The sequence below is a fragment of the Phalacrocorax carbo genome, chromosome 8, assembly GCF_963921805.1.
Source record: "Phalacrocorax carbo chromosome 8, bPhaCar2.1, whole genome shotgun sequence".
In the NCBI taxonomy this organism is placed as follows: domain Eukaryota; kingdom Metazoa; phylum Chordata; class Aves; order Suliformes; family Phalacrocoracidae; genus Phalacrocorax; species Phalacrocorax carbo.
In genome coordinates, this window is record NC_087520.1 from 13,929,568 (window position 1) to 13,944,380 (window position 14,813).

The 14,813-nt window shown below is 55.0% G+C and overlaps 1 protein-coding gene across 3 annotated transcripts; it reads left to right on the plus strand.

The window, feature by feature from the left end:
* Positions 1-744: 744 nt before the first annotated feature.
* On the plus strand, positions 745-14,813 carry RELL2 (RELT like 2). 3 transcript variants are annotated; one of them, XM_064458840.1, is made up of 8 exons: positions 746-1,306; positions 4,587-4,800; positions 6,474-6,539; positions 6,617-6,683; positions 6,998-7,186; positions 11,280-11,850; positions 13,766-13,808; positions 14,119-14,813. In XM_064458840.1, the coding sequence occupies exons 1-7, from the start codon at positions 1,268-1,270 to the stop codon at positions 13,805-13,807; spliced, it is 1,188 nt and encodes a 395-aa protein (XP_064314910.1). In that variant the 5' UTR covers positions 746-1,267; the 3' UTR covers position 13,808; positions 14,119-14,813. The 3 variants fall into 3 exon arrangements, with proteins under 3 accessions (XP_064314912.1, XP_064314910.1, XP_064314911.1); XM_064458841.1 differs by lacking the exon at positions 746-1,306 and adding an exon at positions 3,037-3,841; XM_064458842.1 differs by lacking the exon at positions 4,587-4,800 and having other exon boundaries at positions 745-1,306.

The following is a 14,813-nucleotide window of genomic DNA, read 5'->3' on the forward strand; positions in this document are numbered from 1 at the left end:
CTTCCCGGACGCAGCAGGTGGGAGGTGAAGGATGCGCGCTGGAGGCAGGCTGCCCAAAATACCTGCAATAAAACAGGGTCTCAGAGAGGAGGAGGCAAAGCGCAAGGACCCCCAAGGGGCATGCCAAGAGCCGGCTGAGGATGGGGACCATGGTAGGTTGGCACCAGAATTTTGATGCTGGGTAATAAAAGTATGGGAGGGAAACCCCTTGGCATGCAGCAAGGGGAGCTTCAGGCATGGATGGCCCAGAGTGTGTGGGATACGGCTGGTGGGGTGGTAAGGCAACGGCAGGATGGTACAGGATTTTGGGTGCTGTGCTTGCCACAAGCAGGTGAGAGAACTAGTGTCAAGATGTGATTAAATTGTGAGATTATTAAATGGTGCATATGGCTGGCTCTGCCACTTACTACTGGGATGCTGCTCTCTCCACACTGATCCTTGTGCATGTTTCCCTTTAGGATGCCAGCTCCCGAGCACACAGCGAGGATGCTCTGGTGGATGCTGGAATCCTCTGACTGTGACCCCACAGGGCACAGCTGTGGTTGGGGATGCTCAGAACTGCAATCCCTGGCACAGTACGCACTGAGCCCAGCACCCACCATCTTAAATAAATAGGCTTTAAACGTGCTGAACAACAAGGGTGTAGCAGCAAATGCATTGAGTGTGCTGACGTCTCAGTGAGGGCTGTTCACTCAGCATGACGACTGCCCAGTTGCTGCTCTGCAAGGTGCTGCCACCAGATAGCGTCTGGCTGGGGCCACCAAGCCACCTGAGGGGCACAGCCAAGCTGCCTGGCTGGGGGGAAGGGGCAAGGAGGGGAGAAACGCGTCCCTGCCTCCAGTGGGATTCACTTTGCTGGCTGAGCTTGCTCTCTGGAAGCTGGTTGCTGCTCTGGGCATCTTCACAGATCTTGGAGCAGTGCAAAGAAAGCATTGTAGAGAGATAGTTTTAGATGCTCTTTGTGCTCAGAGAGCAAAAACATGCTGTGGTTTGAAGGCCATAAGCTTGCTGGGATGTTTGAAAAACTTAAATAAGGGCTTAAGATTCACAGAGATGTTTGACATGATGGAATGTAGCATTTTTTCAGAGATTATGGCAGTTTTTGGGCCAAGCGTCGTAGTGGAGACCCCCGGAAGAGCCTGCCCGTGGGACTACTGGAGCTGGGCAATCTGGCCTGTTTAGCTGCCACGTGGACAACCAGCGGGGCTGGGGCAGATGACCCCTGAGTGGGTGCGTTTGCATTGTTCGTGGGGTGACGTCTGTTGTAATGGCTGTGGAGGAGGCACCAGAAGAAAGCGGGCAAGAGGTAACGTGGCAATATGCTGGGACTGGAGCTGGTTGTGGGGTGGTGCGAGGGGGGACCGTGCTGTCCCTCCAGCCTCTGCTTGCTTGCTCCGTCCCTTCCCTCCCCAGCCACCTCTTGGCCCGGCAGCTTAAAATTCAAGGGCTTCCAGGCAATGTCATGAGAAGTAGCAAAGCCTCCAAGGTCCCTCCAGGACTCACACCTGCACCTACTGGGGACCCCTGAGTGGGAGACCTGGAGAGGAAAGGCAAGGGGATGGCAGCAGCGAGTGGAGCAGGCAGGCAGGCAGTGAGTGGGCAGCTGCCTGTCCCAGAGCTGTGGCTGGGTTGCTGTTGTGTCTCAGCTTGTGCTGCCTTGGCTGCTGGTGTTGCACAGGATGGGGACAGGAGCTGGGACAAGGTCAGGAGGGGACAGAGGATGCAGAACCCAGCATCTGGAAGTGCCATGAACATCCAGTCCCATAGCCATGTTTTCACCTCCCCAGCACAGTGTGGGTTTTAGCCCCATGTGGGGACCATCCCCACTGGCCAGGATGGACACGGCCAGCATATTTGGGAGGGAGAGCTTATCTGTGTGGATTTGTACCTGCAATGCTTGCTGGTCTCAGGGCAGAGAGGAGCTGTGGCCTCTTTTTTGGGTCACCTGCGAGGCACTTTGTGGGACGAGGCCATGGTCTGGCCATAAAAGTGCTAACAGGGTCCCACAGTGGGACAAGGACAGAGCAGCCTGGAGGGATGCTGAGGCTGGGGTGGTGGAAGCAGGATGGAGACTGGCGGCATGCAATGTCCAGGGAAAGCACTGGGAGGAGAAGTGTGATCAGCTGAGATAACCCAGCTGAAGAGCCAGGTGGGAGCATCTTGATGGTAATGGAGTCCCCTCCTCTTCTTGGTTCACTCTATGCAGGGCCAGGATTTGTTCCCAGGTGGGCTCATATGCCATCCTCCCTCTCCCTGTCCTGTGCCCCCTGGGGTGTGGGAATGCTTTGACACCAGAGGCCATGGGAAAATGGGAATCTTCCCTCAACGCAGGGAGGGCTGAGTGACCCGGGCTAGTTTCACCCAGCACGGCTGAAGGCTGGAAGGTGGGTAGGTTGCAGCAATGCATTGGGTGGGTGTGAATGCCTGGGGGGAGAAAGAGCAATTGATTGTGCAGGACAGAATGTGTGGGCACGAGGCAAAATGGAAATAAACTCACCATGACTGTATCTTCTTGAGGCTCCGCAGGAAACCAGACCTGCAAGGTCCCTCTCTTTGAAGAAACAAGGGCAAGGAGTAAACTGCCTTTATGGTCTTGATCAGCTGAGACTTGCATGATGTTGCAGTTTGTTGGTCCAGCACTAGGAGACCTGTCCTCTCCTGCAGCCCTAGCAATGCATGGCAGGAGCAATAAGTCTTGCTGCCCATGGTCTTTTCTTGCCATAGTTGGTCCACCTTAGGTCATGTCTCCCTGCTAGGACAGCAGACAGATGGGTGGCACCTGTGATATGGTGAACTCCTGAAGTCAGAGTCACAGTGGAGAGTCCTGGGGTCCTAAGAGATGACTCTTGGTCACTTGTGGAAAGTGGCAGGAGCCCTCATCATCATATAGTTGAAAGCCTGGAGGAGTTGCAGGTTGTCTCATGGCAACATGGACTGTGGTGGGATAATTCCCACAGATGAATGTTTATAGATAGACAGTTCAGTAGAGATGGGGTGGGAGGGATTTCAAGGGTTGCCTGGGCTTTTCAAGGTCTGGGTGGAAGACTGGCCACTGGTTGAAGGACCAAGAGGAGCAAGACTAATTTGCAGTAGCAAAGGAAGGTTGGGTGAAGCCTCCCAGAGTGAGGAAATTGTGGCAGAGAGAGAGGAGGTTTTAAATGGCTTATCCATAGCTGGAGATTTTAAATGGCTTATCCACACTTTTTTCAGCCAGGAGGGAGAGGCAGTTGGCCTGGGGCAGGGTGTTGGGCTGCGGGGTCTCCTGGGATCCTTTTTCCACCATCTCCTTGGTGCTGTGGTCACTATGGAGGTGCCTGCAGCCTTCTCCCCCTGCACACACTGGTGTGGGAACGGTGCTGGTCTTGCTGAGACCCACTTCCACCCCTCTGCTCTCCCATTGCCACAGCTCAGTGCTTTAAAAATTGCCAAGAGCTTTAGAAAGGAGGGTGCCAGGGGAAATCGGGGCTGGCTTGCATTTGGGTGAGGTTATTCTCCCTGGGGTGGGCAGCAGCTTGCCAGTGCTGGCTTCCCTGAGTAGCACTCCTGCTTGCTCCCCACTGCAGCTGCCAGCATTCCCCTGAGCTTCTCTCTGCACCCTCATCTGCTGAAACTGCTTTGGAGAGATTTTTCCGGGGTTGGGACAGGCAGGTGCTCTTGCTGGCAGACAGCGGCACGCTGCCGCGGCAGCCAGAAGCAGCTTGGCTCCTTCCAGAGGAAGGAAGGCAGCCGGGAGCTGGGGGGCCGGAGGCTGCTCGCCACGGTCCCCAGCTGCAGGGATGCCGGGTTGCTAGGAGGCAGGTGAAGGTGAAGAGGAGAGCGCTGCAGAGGACCACAGGCCCAGGTACCGCTGCTGCAGCGGGGACAAGGGACAGCTTGGGGAGACCCTTCCTGTGCTGGGAAGCAGAGCTGAAGAGCGGGTGGCTGAGCACTGAGCCCCCGGGAAGGCAGATGGGAAAGCCCAAGGGAGCCGGGGCGGAGGGAGTGAGCTCGGTTCTGTGGGCGGACAATGCGGGAGCTGCCGGCCGGCTCGGCCCTCTGCCAGCCCGGCTGCCGCGGCTCCCTGCCTGCCCTGCCTTTGCCTTTGCCGGCGGAGGCCCTCGGCCGTGAGTAGCGAGGGATGCAGGGGGAGCGGGCTGGCATGGCTTGGGGAGGATGCTCATCCCCCCGCAAGGGCAAGTGCATTGATGCTGCCCGCTGCAGAGCCCGGGGGAGGCCGGGGAACCGGTGCCCTTGGGAAAGTCGCCTGCAAGGGACAGGGGAGCACCGCAGCCTGGGGCCGGGCGGGCCTGTGGGGATGCTGCTGCTGCCACCACTGCCCTTGGGATGCCTCTTGCTGGGTACGTGTGGGGCAGCGGTGTCCTTGGGAGACTGTGCTGAGCTGCCTACAGCCTGCTCTCACCTCAGTGGGGCCCCCCGTCATGCTGGACCTTGTGGGGTGAGAGATGAGTCGTTGGCAGCCCCCCCCTCAAGCTGGGAACTGGCTCTAGCCCAAGGTGGATGGGAAGAAGAGGAGGAAGAGGATGGGCATGGGGAGCCTGGTGGGGGTGAGCACTGGGGTCTCTGATCTGCCTTCCCCCTTCTTCTAGATCCGCATGTCAGACCAGAACAGCACCAACGATGGGGAGTCAGACCCCCAGCACAGCCTGTCTATGGTCTTTCTCCTTGTCCTTGTCTTCTTCATCATGGGGCTGGTGGGTTTCCTGATCTGCCATGTCCTGAAGAAGAAGGGTTACCGGTGCCGGACTTTTCGGGATGAGCTCGACCCAGATAACAAAGATGTGCTGGCGGAGCTCCAGGCCAGTGAGTGCTGGGGCGATGCGGGCTCAGATGCTACCTTTTGTTGGTGTGGACCAATGCTCCGTAAACACGCTTTTGGGATGTGGGCTATGTTGGAAGGAAGAGATGGGGCAGAGAGAGCAGCACGACATTCCCCAGGGACTAGAAGCATGCAGCCCAGAGACCCCTCTGATCTGCTGGCTCTGCAGGCTGGTGAAGACTGGTAGGAGCCAGAATCTGGCCCTTCCCAAAGTGGTGTTATCACCAAAAGATAATTGTGATCAACATCCAGGACCTGCTGAATCCCCAGTGCCTGAATTATAAACCATGTCCCCTACAAGGAAGGCATCCCCAGCCAGGGCATGAGCTGTCCCTCTGCCCCTTGGTGTTAGGAGGTTTGGCATGGGACCACATGGTGTTTGCTATCAGTCATGTGCTCTTCTAGTCCCTGTTGTGCTCATGCAGGCCAGAGGAATAGGGGTGTTTTCTTGGGATCTCTGCCCCATGCAGGAAGGGGACGTTTAGGGGTTTTTCCATCACTTCAGACCATTGTAAGTGGCTCTTGGTTAGTAGGATTGGGAAGTCACTACAGCATGGAGTATGTGTGCAAGCCAGAGCTCAGTCCAAGCAAGCTCTGCCATTTAGTGTTTTCATGGGTCTCTGCTGAAATGGAGAAGACATGTTCCTCTGGCTGCTTCCTTGCCTGAAAACAGCCTAATGGTGCTGCATAACTCCTCTTGCTCCTCTATGCCATTGGTGGTGCTCAGGAGGGTCAGCACCTCCTGCTGCCACTTCTTGTGCATGGGAGGGAAACACATCTCCCTCAGCTTGCCCACAGATGGAGCAGGAGCTTCCAGGAATCCTTGGATATGCTCCTCTACTTCAATGACTTGACTGCACATGACATGGAGACAGTGTCTGAACCTTCCAGAACTGGCTTTGCCCGCTGGAGTTGCCACAGCCCAGGGAAACATCTCTGTGGACTTCCAGGAGCGCAGCAGCAGTCCACGACCATGTCCTTTGAGGCAGCTGCCCACCAGACCACAACTCTGACCTGCTCACAGGAACATATGGCACTGCAGAGTGGGCTGAAGGTCCAGTCAGCCAAACCTCTTGCCTCTAACAGTGGCCAGAAGCAGGTTGCAATGAATGCTGTGGATCATGTCTCATCACAATGGACAGAGACGTGGTGTCTCATCCACAATGGAGCAGACACTGAACCAAGTTTCCCCAGCATGCACTTTTAAGCTTCTAATAGCATGTAGCTCTGGGGTTTTCTCCTTCAGAGATGGTTTCTCTGTATTTAATAGGCCCCAGTGGGTTTCTTTTCTGTGAACTTGTCCTGTTTACTCTTGGGGACTTTTAGCACCTGCAGCATCCTGCACGCAGGGGCTCCAGGGCTGGACTGTCCCCACAAGAAGCCTTCTTTTTCAACTTGTTTCAAACCTGCTTCCCACTTGTTTCATGTGATGGTCCCCAATTCTGAAGGAGCTACCCCCCTCTCCCTGCACACATGGCTGCTCTTTTAGCCATTTCTTTTCCAGGGCAAAGGGTCTGGTGTTCCCCAGGGGCTTCCCAGGGTGATGGGGGACACAAGGCTTCTCTGACCTCTCTGTCGATATGGCTGCTCCTGGGGAGGGACTGGGAAGCTGAGTGGCTTGAATCCCAGCCCTCAGTGCCACATTTTCTCTTTTCAGATGAAGAGGAGGAGCTGAACGAGGACACTGTGGAGAAGATTGTGAGATGCATCATCCAAAATGAAGGTGAGCATTTCCTAGGGCTGTCCCGGAGACTTGCTGACTGCTTTGGCTAACACATTCCCTTTTTTCTCTCTCTTCAGCAAATGCAGAGGCCCTCAAGGAGATGCTGGGGGACAATGAAGGGGACATCCCAGTGCCAGTGCCCAGGTGAGGGGAGTGTATACCAGCTCTTGAAGAGTAAGGTAGAAGCAGCCTTGTGTATCACCTTGATCTGCAGACTCTGCAGGCAGCCCCCTTCCAACTTGTTATAAAGCATCTTTCCAACAAGAAATCCTGCTCCCCTGAGGGCTGTGATGAGTGCCTCACCCCACTGTCAAAGGGAATAGCCCTTCCCACTCCTGTCCTCACAGGAATTCCCCTCCAGAGCTGCTGCTTCTCAGGGCTTGCTGCAGTTAGGCTGTATCAAGCTTGGGAAGGCTCCTCCAGATAACATGACCCATCATGTCCTTCTCCTATTGCAGCCTTTGTCCTCATCGTAACAGCCAGGACGGGGGCCCACCACATCACCACACAGTGCATCTGGGCTCCACACAGGCCCCCTGCATCCACTGCAGCAAGAGAAAGAGGCACCCACTGCATCGGCAAGGACGGTCCAAGGATGGCAAAGGCAGGATGCATCCTGGAGAGACCACCGTCTTCTCAGTGGGCAGGTACTTAAATAAGCTTTGCCAGATATAGCCCATGTGCTCTGATGGACCAAGCATTGTGGAGAGTCTTTCTCAGTTCCCCTGTTCCCTTCCTGTTCCCCACTTGCCCCACACCAGGCACCTTCTTGCTCTTCCCTGTTTAGATGCCCCAGTAGTAGCTCTGCAGCTGGGAGTCCTGAGGACCCAGGTGCCTCTTGCACCTGGAAATGCCTGTGGTATGTGGCAGGCCATGACACACCGGTGACCTCCCTCCTTATCCAGGAAGGTGACTCAAGCCTGGCTTGTCCTGCTGACTCAGTGCTGGGCAGAGCCCCAAATACACGCCCCTTAGAAGCCTACCGTCCCAGCTACATGCAAGCAGGGGTCTTGCTGCCCAACAGGGGCAGTGACCTCAATTTTAGGGATCTTGTTAGGTGGGGGAGGAGGTGACAGCAGGTCCCTGGTACAAGTTACCAGCCACCGCCTTCAGAGTGAAAGAGTGGCTATGCTCCTTCAGGTTGCCTCCAATGATGACTGTAATTAGATGCCACAGGAGGAATATAAGAATAGGGGAGTGTACCCAATACTTCCCACAAACAGTCTCCCAGTCCACACCTGGTCTCACCTCAGGGGAATTCCTGAGTTGCCTGTGGTTTCTGTGTAGTCAGTAACCTTTAGTACAATCTGGAGGCTTGCCCATGTTGTCCCATTCCCCAGCAGAAAGCATGCACAAGACCTTTAGCAAGGTCTTCCAGGGCTCAGCTCTGTACCACCATGGTGACCAGGGCAGGGTGACCAAGCAACTTCTGGTCCTTGGATGGCCAGTCTGGAAAGACACAAAGCTCTACTGTGCTCAGATCCTGCAGCAGGTCTTCGTGAAGTCCCTAAGCCTTGTTGAAGCTCCATGTTGTGTTCTAGAAAGACAGTCCTTTCAACAGTGATGTTGAGCCAGAGTGGCTATCAGGGGGTATGGGTTTTTCCAGCATCACAGCTAGGAGTCTCAGTAGGGAGGTGAACTGGGGGCTTTATGGGGAGATGGTAAATGGGAGAGACATGCTGGACCACCCCTTGCTGAACTCCAGCTAAGATCACACCTTCTGGAGACCAACAGCTTCTGGCTTCCTCTTTGCCCGTTGCTATCAGCTGTCCTTGTTTTAAGGGGTGGTGTTTGGCAAACCAGATCTCTGCACACGTGCCTATTCATGGTTAATCTCATTCCCTGACTGGTACCCAGCTCCATCCACTCCTCTATGTCCTTCGTCTATGTTCTTCTCAGGCTCCTCTCACTCACTTCTGAATGCCGGAGAAGGCATTTTCCCTCAAATCTTGGTTTCTTCTCTTTACACTTAATATCCCATATCTCATCAGCCTTCTCCATTTGACAGTCACTACATTTTTCCAAGGTTATATTTTAAAAGTTTCTGCTTCCCAAATCTCCTTGGTATGAGGTCCAACTGCCATGGGGCCTGTGTGCCCATGAGGTACAAAACTACCTCCAAATTCTCATTCTCATTTCCCTCCCTTTGAAAGAGCAAAGCTCCCCCCTTTGCCATTTCAGATCCTGGATGACTTTTCTGGGACTGCCCTTGCTGTGTCTTATTTACTGTGATCATACATACATCTGACACATACATAGAAAAGCTCATTTAACCCAGCTCTTCTGTTGCAACCCTTAGATCTTGTTCTTCTCTATTTTTTGCTGTTCCTTTTGTTTTGGACACAGTGGTTGAGAGTCCATCCCCCACCCCTGTTACCTCCAGCTCATTGAGTGAGGCTGGTGCCCAGCTGGTAGGCATGGGCTCATTGGAAAAGGAGTGAGATTGGTGGAGGTCCACCAAGATCATCAGGGGCTGAAGCATGTGGCATGTGACGAGCTGCTGAGGCAACCGGGTTTCTTTAGCCTGGAGAAGTCTAAAGGGGGGTATGTGGGGATCTAATTGCTCTCTAAAACTACTCAAAGGGGTAGGGGGAGTTTAAATTAAGATAGAGCTATGCTCTTCTCAGAGGTGCACAGGGAAGGGCAAGAGGCAATGGCCGCAAATTGCAACAAGAGAAATTTGGGTAAGACTTAAGGAAAAACTATCATCCTGAGAATGGTGCAGCCCTAGGACAGGACCCAGAGGAGAGGAGGGATCTCCATCCTTGGAGACTTCCAAAACCTGACTGGACAGGGTCCTAGGCAACCTGACTGAGTGTGGGAGGTGGCCCAGTTTTGAGGAGAGGGTTGGACTGGAGACCTCCCAGGGACTTTTCCCACCTAAAATATTCTATACTTCTGAGCTAATCAGGGTTATTATCTGTACTTTCATATTATTGAATGATTTACCATCTATCTTAGGGCTTTCCCTAAACTAGTTGTCAGTGGCAGAGCTTGTCCACCAAAGCATCTGCATCCTTAGTCTCATCAGCTGCAGCGTGTCACGTCCTGTTGAACTAAATGCCTTAGCGATGCTGATTAGGCAGACAGCCAATGCTCTCCTGCCTTTCCTCTCATGATCCAGAGGTTTGTTATATTACCTCTTGTGCCCCCTCCAGTCTGAACCCTGTCTGCTCCTTCGAATCCATTCCTGGCTCATCCAGGCTGGCATTGCTCAATAGCATTACCACTATCCTGCCACTCATGCCTCCTCCCCATCCCTCTTTGGAACTGGAATGTTCTCTGGTCTTCCTGAATTGCAGTGCTGGTGCTATGTCTCCAAATATCTGGACAGACCTGAAAGGTCACATTCACTGCTGCTTGGCCTGACCCAAGCAGTCCTGTGGGTACCCTGTCCAGAGCTGGAACACTTATCTTCTTGACCCTTCCAGTCATGAGCAGCACTTCTGACTGAAATGCTAAGGGGTCTGTATTGTCCACGGAATGCAGCCCAGTCCTCAGTCTGGTGGTGGTCTCCTTCATCTCTGGCTTTTCATCTGGGATCTGTTCTTATCTCTTGGACTTTTCTTCTCAGCTTTTTCCTTCAGGTTGGCCATACTGCCATTTGCTTGACCTTTGAGCCTTGTTCTTCTTTCAGCCCCCGCAGTGCTGAAATCGCAGCTGAACCTGAGCAGAGCCAGGGCCATCTGCAGCTTTTTTGTGTGTGACTCAAGCACAGGGAGAGTGGTTGCTGGGTCAGTCATGGGATGCATGAAGTATCTGTGGTGGGATCTGTGTTCTATGGCTGCTGGACACCAGCTCACCATGGGAGAGATTTCCCGTCTGCTGGTCCAGCAGAGGCTTGCATTGCTTACAAAGAGGAATTGCAGCATTATTTACAACCAGCTCACTTGCAAATCAGTCTTTTAGGCTTTGCCTGCACATAACCCCTCACAAATCCTGAAGTTATGGTAGATCCCTAATTTCTCTCTTCTCCTCAGGTGCAATATTGCATCACCTCCCATTATAAATGCACCCTTTGGTGTGCATGTCAGACCAACTTCTGCAGTTATTTTCCTGCCTACCCTGGAGATCTGAGCTGTTACCTGGTACCTAGTGGACCCCTAGTGAACCACCTAGGTACCATCTATCACTGCAGTGGACGGTGCGCAGGTGCTCTGGCAGATTTTAGCCAAACAATCCTTCCTGGCTTTTGATCCCTGTACCCAAATACAGCTTGCCCTACCAAAACCCTCTCCCTGCCTTCACTTAGGGTGCACTGCCTGCCAAAAGCACTGGCTCCTGTTCCCCTGATGGTGGTTGGTCACTGGGCACAACATCCATATGGTTCTGCACAGTCATCCCTTCCTCACCAGGCTCAGACTGTTTGCATTTCACCTTCTGAATCAACACCTGAGTTTCTCCTGTTCATCCAGGTTGCATCTCAGAACATTTCTAAAAGCTGCGACCCATCTTGCTGCATGGAGGACAGGCTGGCAGGGTCTGCACCAGCCAACATCTGGATTGACATTTTCATCCTTCTCTTTCTGTTTGTTTTGCCAAAAATGAAGGGAGAAATGGGGTTAAATAGTGGGCGCATGGCTAGAGTGGGGATCAGTGGTGTTGAATGTGTCTGAAGGGTTGGAGATCAGCACCAGTCCATGGCAAAGAGAGGAGTACTGAGGCTGGAGGTGCAGGCAAGCTGGAAATACAGCTGAGAGAGGAGGGAAGGGATTTTGATCCATCCTGTCCCCATTCCAGGTTTCGTGTCACACACATTGGGAAGAAACCCACTTTCCATGAGCAACAGGACAGTCCCCTGCCTGATGGCAGCAGGGAGCCAAGCATGGAGGAGCTGGAGCACAGCAGCGACAGGCTCCAGCAGGAGCGGGCTCGCAATGGGACTGTCCCTGCAAGTGGCCTGCAGAACGGAGATGTCCAGAAGGGTGCCCAAAGCAGCAAGGGTGGGGAGCAGAGCCACTCCACCACCCCAGTCCTGAACACACCAGCCAGCTCCGGCACTCGCAACAGCAGGCGGGCGGGGAAGGGGTCTGGCGTGGCAGGCTCACTGCAGGATGCTGGCACTGCTCCTGGGAGTGCAAGCCGCCAGAGGAAGCTCCTGAGCCATCAGGTGCTGGGAGGGTCAAGTCCTAGCATCCCAAGAGAGCTGGTACAGGAAGAAGCCAGCATCTGCCTGGAGGAGACTGGACTGGGGTCAGCAGATGAAGTGTCTGATATTCACGGGAGCCTGAGTCTGCATGAACAGGCTGATGAGTTGGGAAGAGATGACAGCAGCAGAAAACAGCCTGGAGTGGAGGACATGGGGCAGCAGGTAGGTTCCTCTTCTTCCTTGTCCCTGTGTGGTCCCCTGGGACAGAGAGTTTGAAGGGTTGCGGCACAGCAACCCAAGTCCTGCTGCTGACAAGATCAACCAGCCCAAGCGCAGTGGAATGAGCTGTGCAGTGGGGACAGGTGAGCTGAGGCTTGCTCCTGCCCACCCTGTTTCTGCTTACCTTTTCTGATTGCATTTTCCTACCTGTTTTCTAATGTCTGGGGCATGTGGAATCACTGTGACAGTTCCCACCCTGCCAGTACCTGCGCTGCGGGGGAAAAGGCAGGTTACTGGTTGCTTGAATGGGGGATGCTGCAGACTCGCTGCCAGCTGCCCCTTGAACAAGGGATGCATTTTCTTTTGTGGTTGGGCTCTTTGGTGACACCCAGTGGGATCACTTTTTCTTGACCTGCTGGAGCTCTGCCACTGCACATAGCTCAGTCTCTCCAAAACTATAGCATCGCTTCAGTGATGGGGCTCAACCTGGCCAGCAGTGTACAGGCAGGGACAGATGTCTCCAGGAGCCTTTCTTGCCTTGAATTCTAGGAAATGGTGAAGCCAACTGGTTATTTCTTGGTTGTTCTTCCTTGCTCCAGAGGGGCTGGTGCTGGCTGTGCTCAGAAAGGACAGCCCACCCTGGCTGGAGCTCCCAGCACCCTGTTATCTCCCAACCTTCCCACCTGACTACCTTGCTGGAGGTGCCAGAGAGCTCCAGGGCAGCACTGGCAAGGACATGATTTGCTTGGCCATTGATGTCCCCCAGTTAGGGGGATTTGCTCCTTGCCACTCCCTCCGGGATCTTACCACTAAGCAAATGATGCTGTTGGTGGTAGTAGCAGACACTCAACATGTTCAGTCGCTCACGGGCTCACCCATGGCTCTGCAGTTGGGGAAAGATGATTTTCATGGAAGGGATATGGGGGAAGGCACCTGGTGCAATGTCACCCCACTGGGGCTGCCTGCATTGAGCAGCCCCAAGAGCTGGCCTCAGCTCGCCCCACAAAACCAGCACTGGGGCACGTGTGGCAAAGCCCATGGAAGAAAAAGGAAGCAAACCATCTGGGTAAAAATCCCTGCGTGATTCAAAGCCAGGGACATTCTCTGGGACTGGCTTTGCTGGAGCTCCGTGGGCCAGGCACTGCGCATGCCAGCAGCCCTCAGCAGGGAAGTGGGATGAGGCAGGACTGGGTCAGTGTGGGAGAGCCTGGGGAAAGGTGCCTAGCTGAACATAGGCTAATGAAAAGGCAGTAACCTGCTGTGTTTAATGTTTCCCTCTTTGCTTTCTGGTGGCTGGGCTGGAAGGTTTGAGCCATTTTGTGGAGAAGGGCAGCTCAAGCCAGCCATGCAGGACAGAGTTGATGGGCTGTAGCCCTTCTCTAGAGACCTGGTGAGAAGTCCTCCTTCCTCCTATGGCCCACTATGCCTTGGGTGACAGCTGTAGTCCCTCTGATCACTGGGGAAGCAGTTACGTGCAGGGCAAGCCCAGGGACATGGTGATATTTTCTCTTCATCTGTCCCCTCTGTGGCAGCAGGCTCTTGACTCAGACCCTGCACCAGCCTTTGGCATGTTTTTTTGCTTTGGTGTGCCTGATGACATGGGGTCCCAGGAGAACAGTGATGGAACCTCACTGGGATGTTTGTCATCACACCCTGGCACCACTCAGACACTCCCTCATCCCCTAGGTCCCAGCCGGGGCCCCCCATGAAGGCTGTTAGCTGCTGTTTAACATGTCCTGCAGGTGATGGGGAAAGGTAGAGGGATGGCACTCGGCCTGTAGTCAGCTCCTGGAGCCTCAGCGGGGTTCTGCCCACTGGCCCATGGGTCACTGCTATGGCCAACAGGGACCCAACCCCCCACCACAGCACTCTGCTTCTGCCAGAGTGCTGACATCCACATCCCTCCTCCTTTCCACAGGAGCCCAGCATCACAGTGCAGGACCGAGGAGCAACCGTGTGACGTGAGTGCTTGTCCCCAGCCACTGGGGCGACGTCCGGGGTGGGGTGGGAAGTACTGGCAGTATCCCTGCCCTGGCTGGCCACAGCCTGATGATGGAGAGAGGGTAAACCCCTTCTCCAGGAGGGTTGGTTCCCAATGTATCGGGTCCTGCACAGGCAGGTCCTCTTGCCCGCATGCCCAGCCGCAGACAGTGATGCCTGTGGGCATCTGTGCCAGCTCTGGCCAGACATGGGGTCAGGACAGCCTGGTCACAGCTGGTGGGGGATGCCACAACTGTGAGCACAAGCCCCATCCTGCCCCTCTCCCTGCAGCTCTCTCCGCTCCTGGCTGGAGCATGGATGGGAGGCTCGTGGACCCCAGGCCCCATGCTGGACTGGGGGCTCTACTGTGGGGGGACCACAGGGCAGCCAGCCCCGGGCAAGCAGCTACGTGCTTGGCATGGCCAGAGCGACGCGCCGACGTTACAGACAACCACACTCGGCGCCAGACCTCATCCCATTGGCAATAGGTACCAGACTCCCACCCACCACACCTGCCCCAGAGACCCTCCTGGGAGACATTCGGGCCTGCAAGAGGCAGGACTGCACCCAGTCCCTGCTGCCCACCCGGTCCCCACAGCCCCCTGGCACCAGGGGAAGGATGCATCAGAGGGGGCTGCAGTGAGGGGCAGGGACAGAGGCAGCGGCTCAAGCCCCCCGGGGATAGGGATAGCACCCCCCACCCACCCGGCACGTTCACTGCAGAGCACAGTCCCCTGGGCACACCCGCCACAGAGTGGTCGTGGGCACAAATCCTACACCGGCGAGGGACCTGCAGGTCCCCAGGAGATGCTGGCGGAGAGAGGAGCGTCCAATCCTGTTCAGGCACAGGAAGGGCCAGAGCCTGGCTCTGGGGGCACAATCGCACCCTGCCTGTGCCAGTGGGCAGCCCTGGTGCCCACGGGGAGCTTTGGTGTGTACTGCACTGTACATAGACAAGCTAAAACCATTAAAGCTGCTGAACCCCT

Excerpts from the sequence above, each read along its gene's own strand:
- RELL2 (XM_064458840.1), top strand. The coding sequence starts at position 1,268 with ATGGCTGTGGAGGAGGCACCAGAAGAAAGCGGGCAAGAG. Across the intron at positions 6,540-6,616 it reads ATGCATCATCCAAAATGAAG|CAAATGCAGAGGCCCTCAAG; the intron begins GTGAGCATTTCC and ends CTCTCTCTTCAG. Across the intron at positions 11,851-13,765 it reads TGGAGGACATGGGGCAGCAG|GAGCCCAGCATCACAGTGCA; the intron begins GTAGGTTCCTCT and ends TCCTTTCCACAG.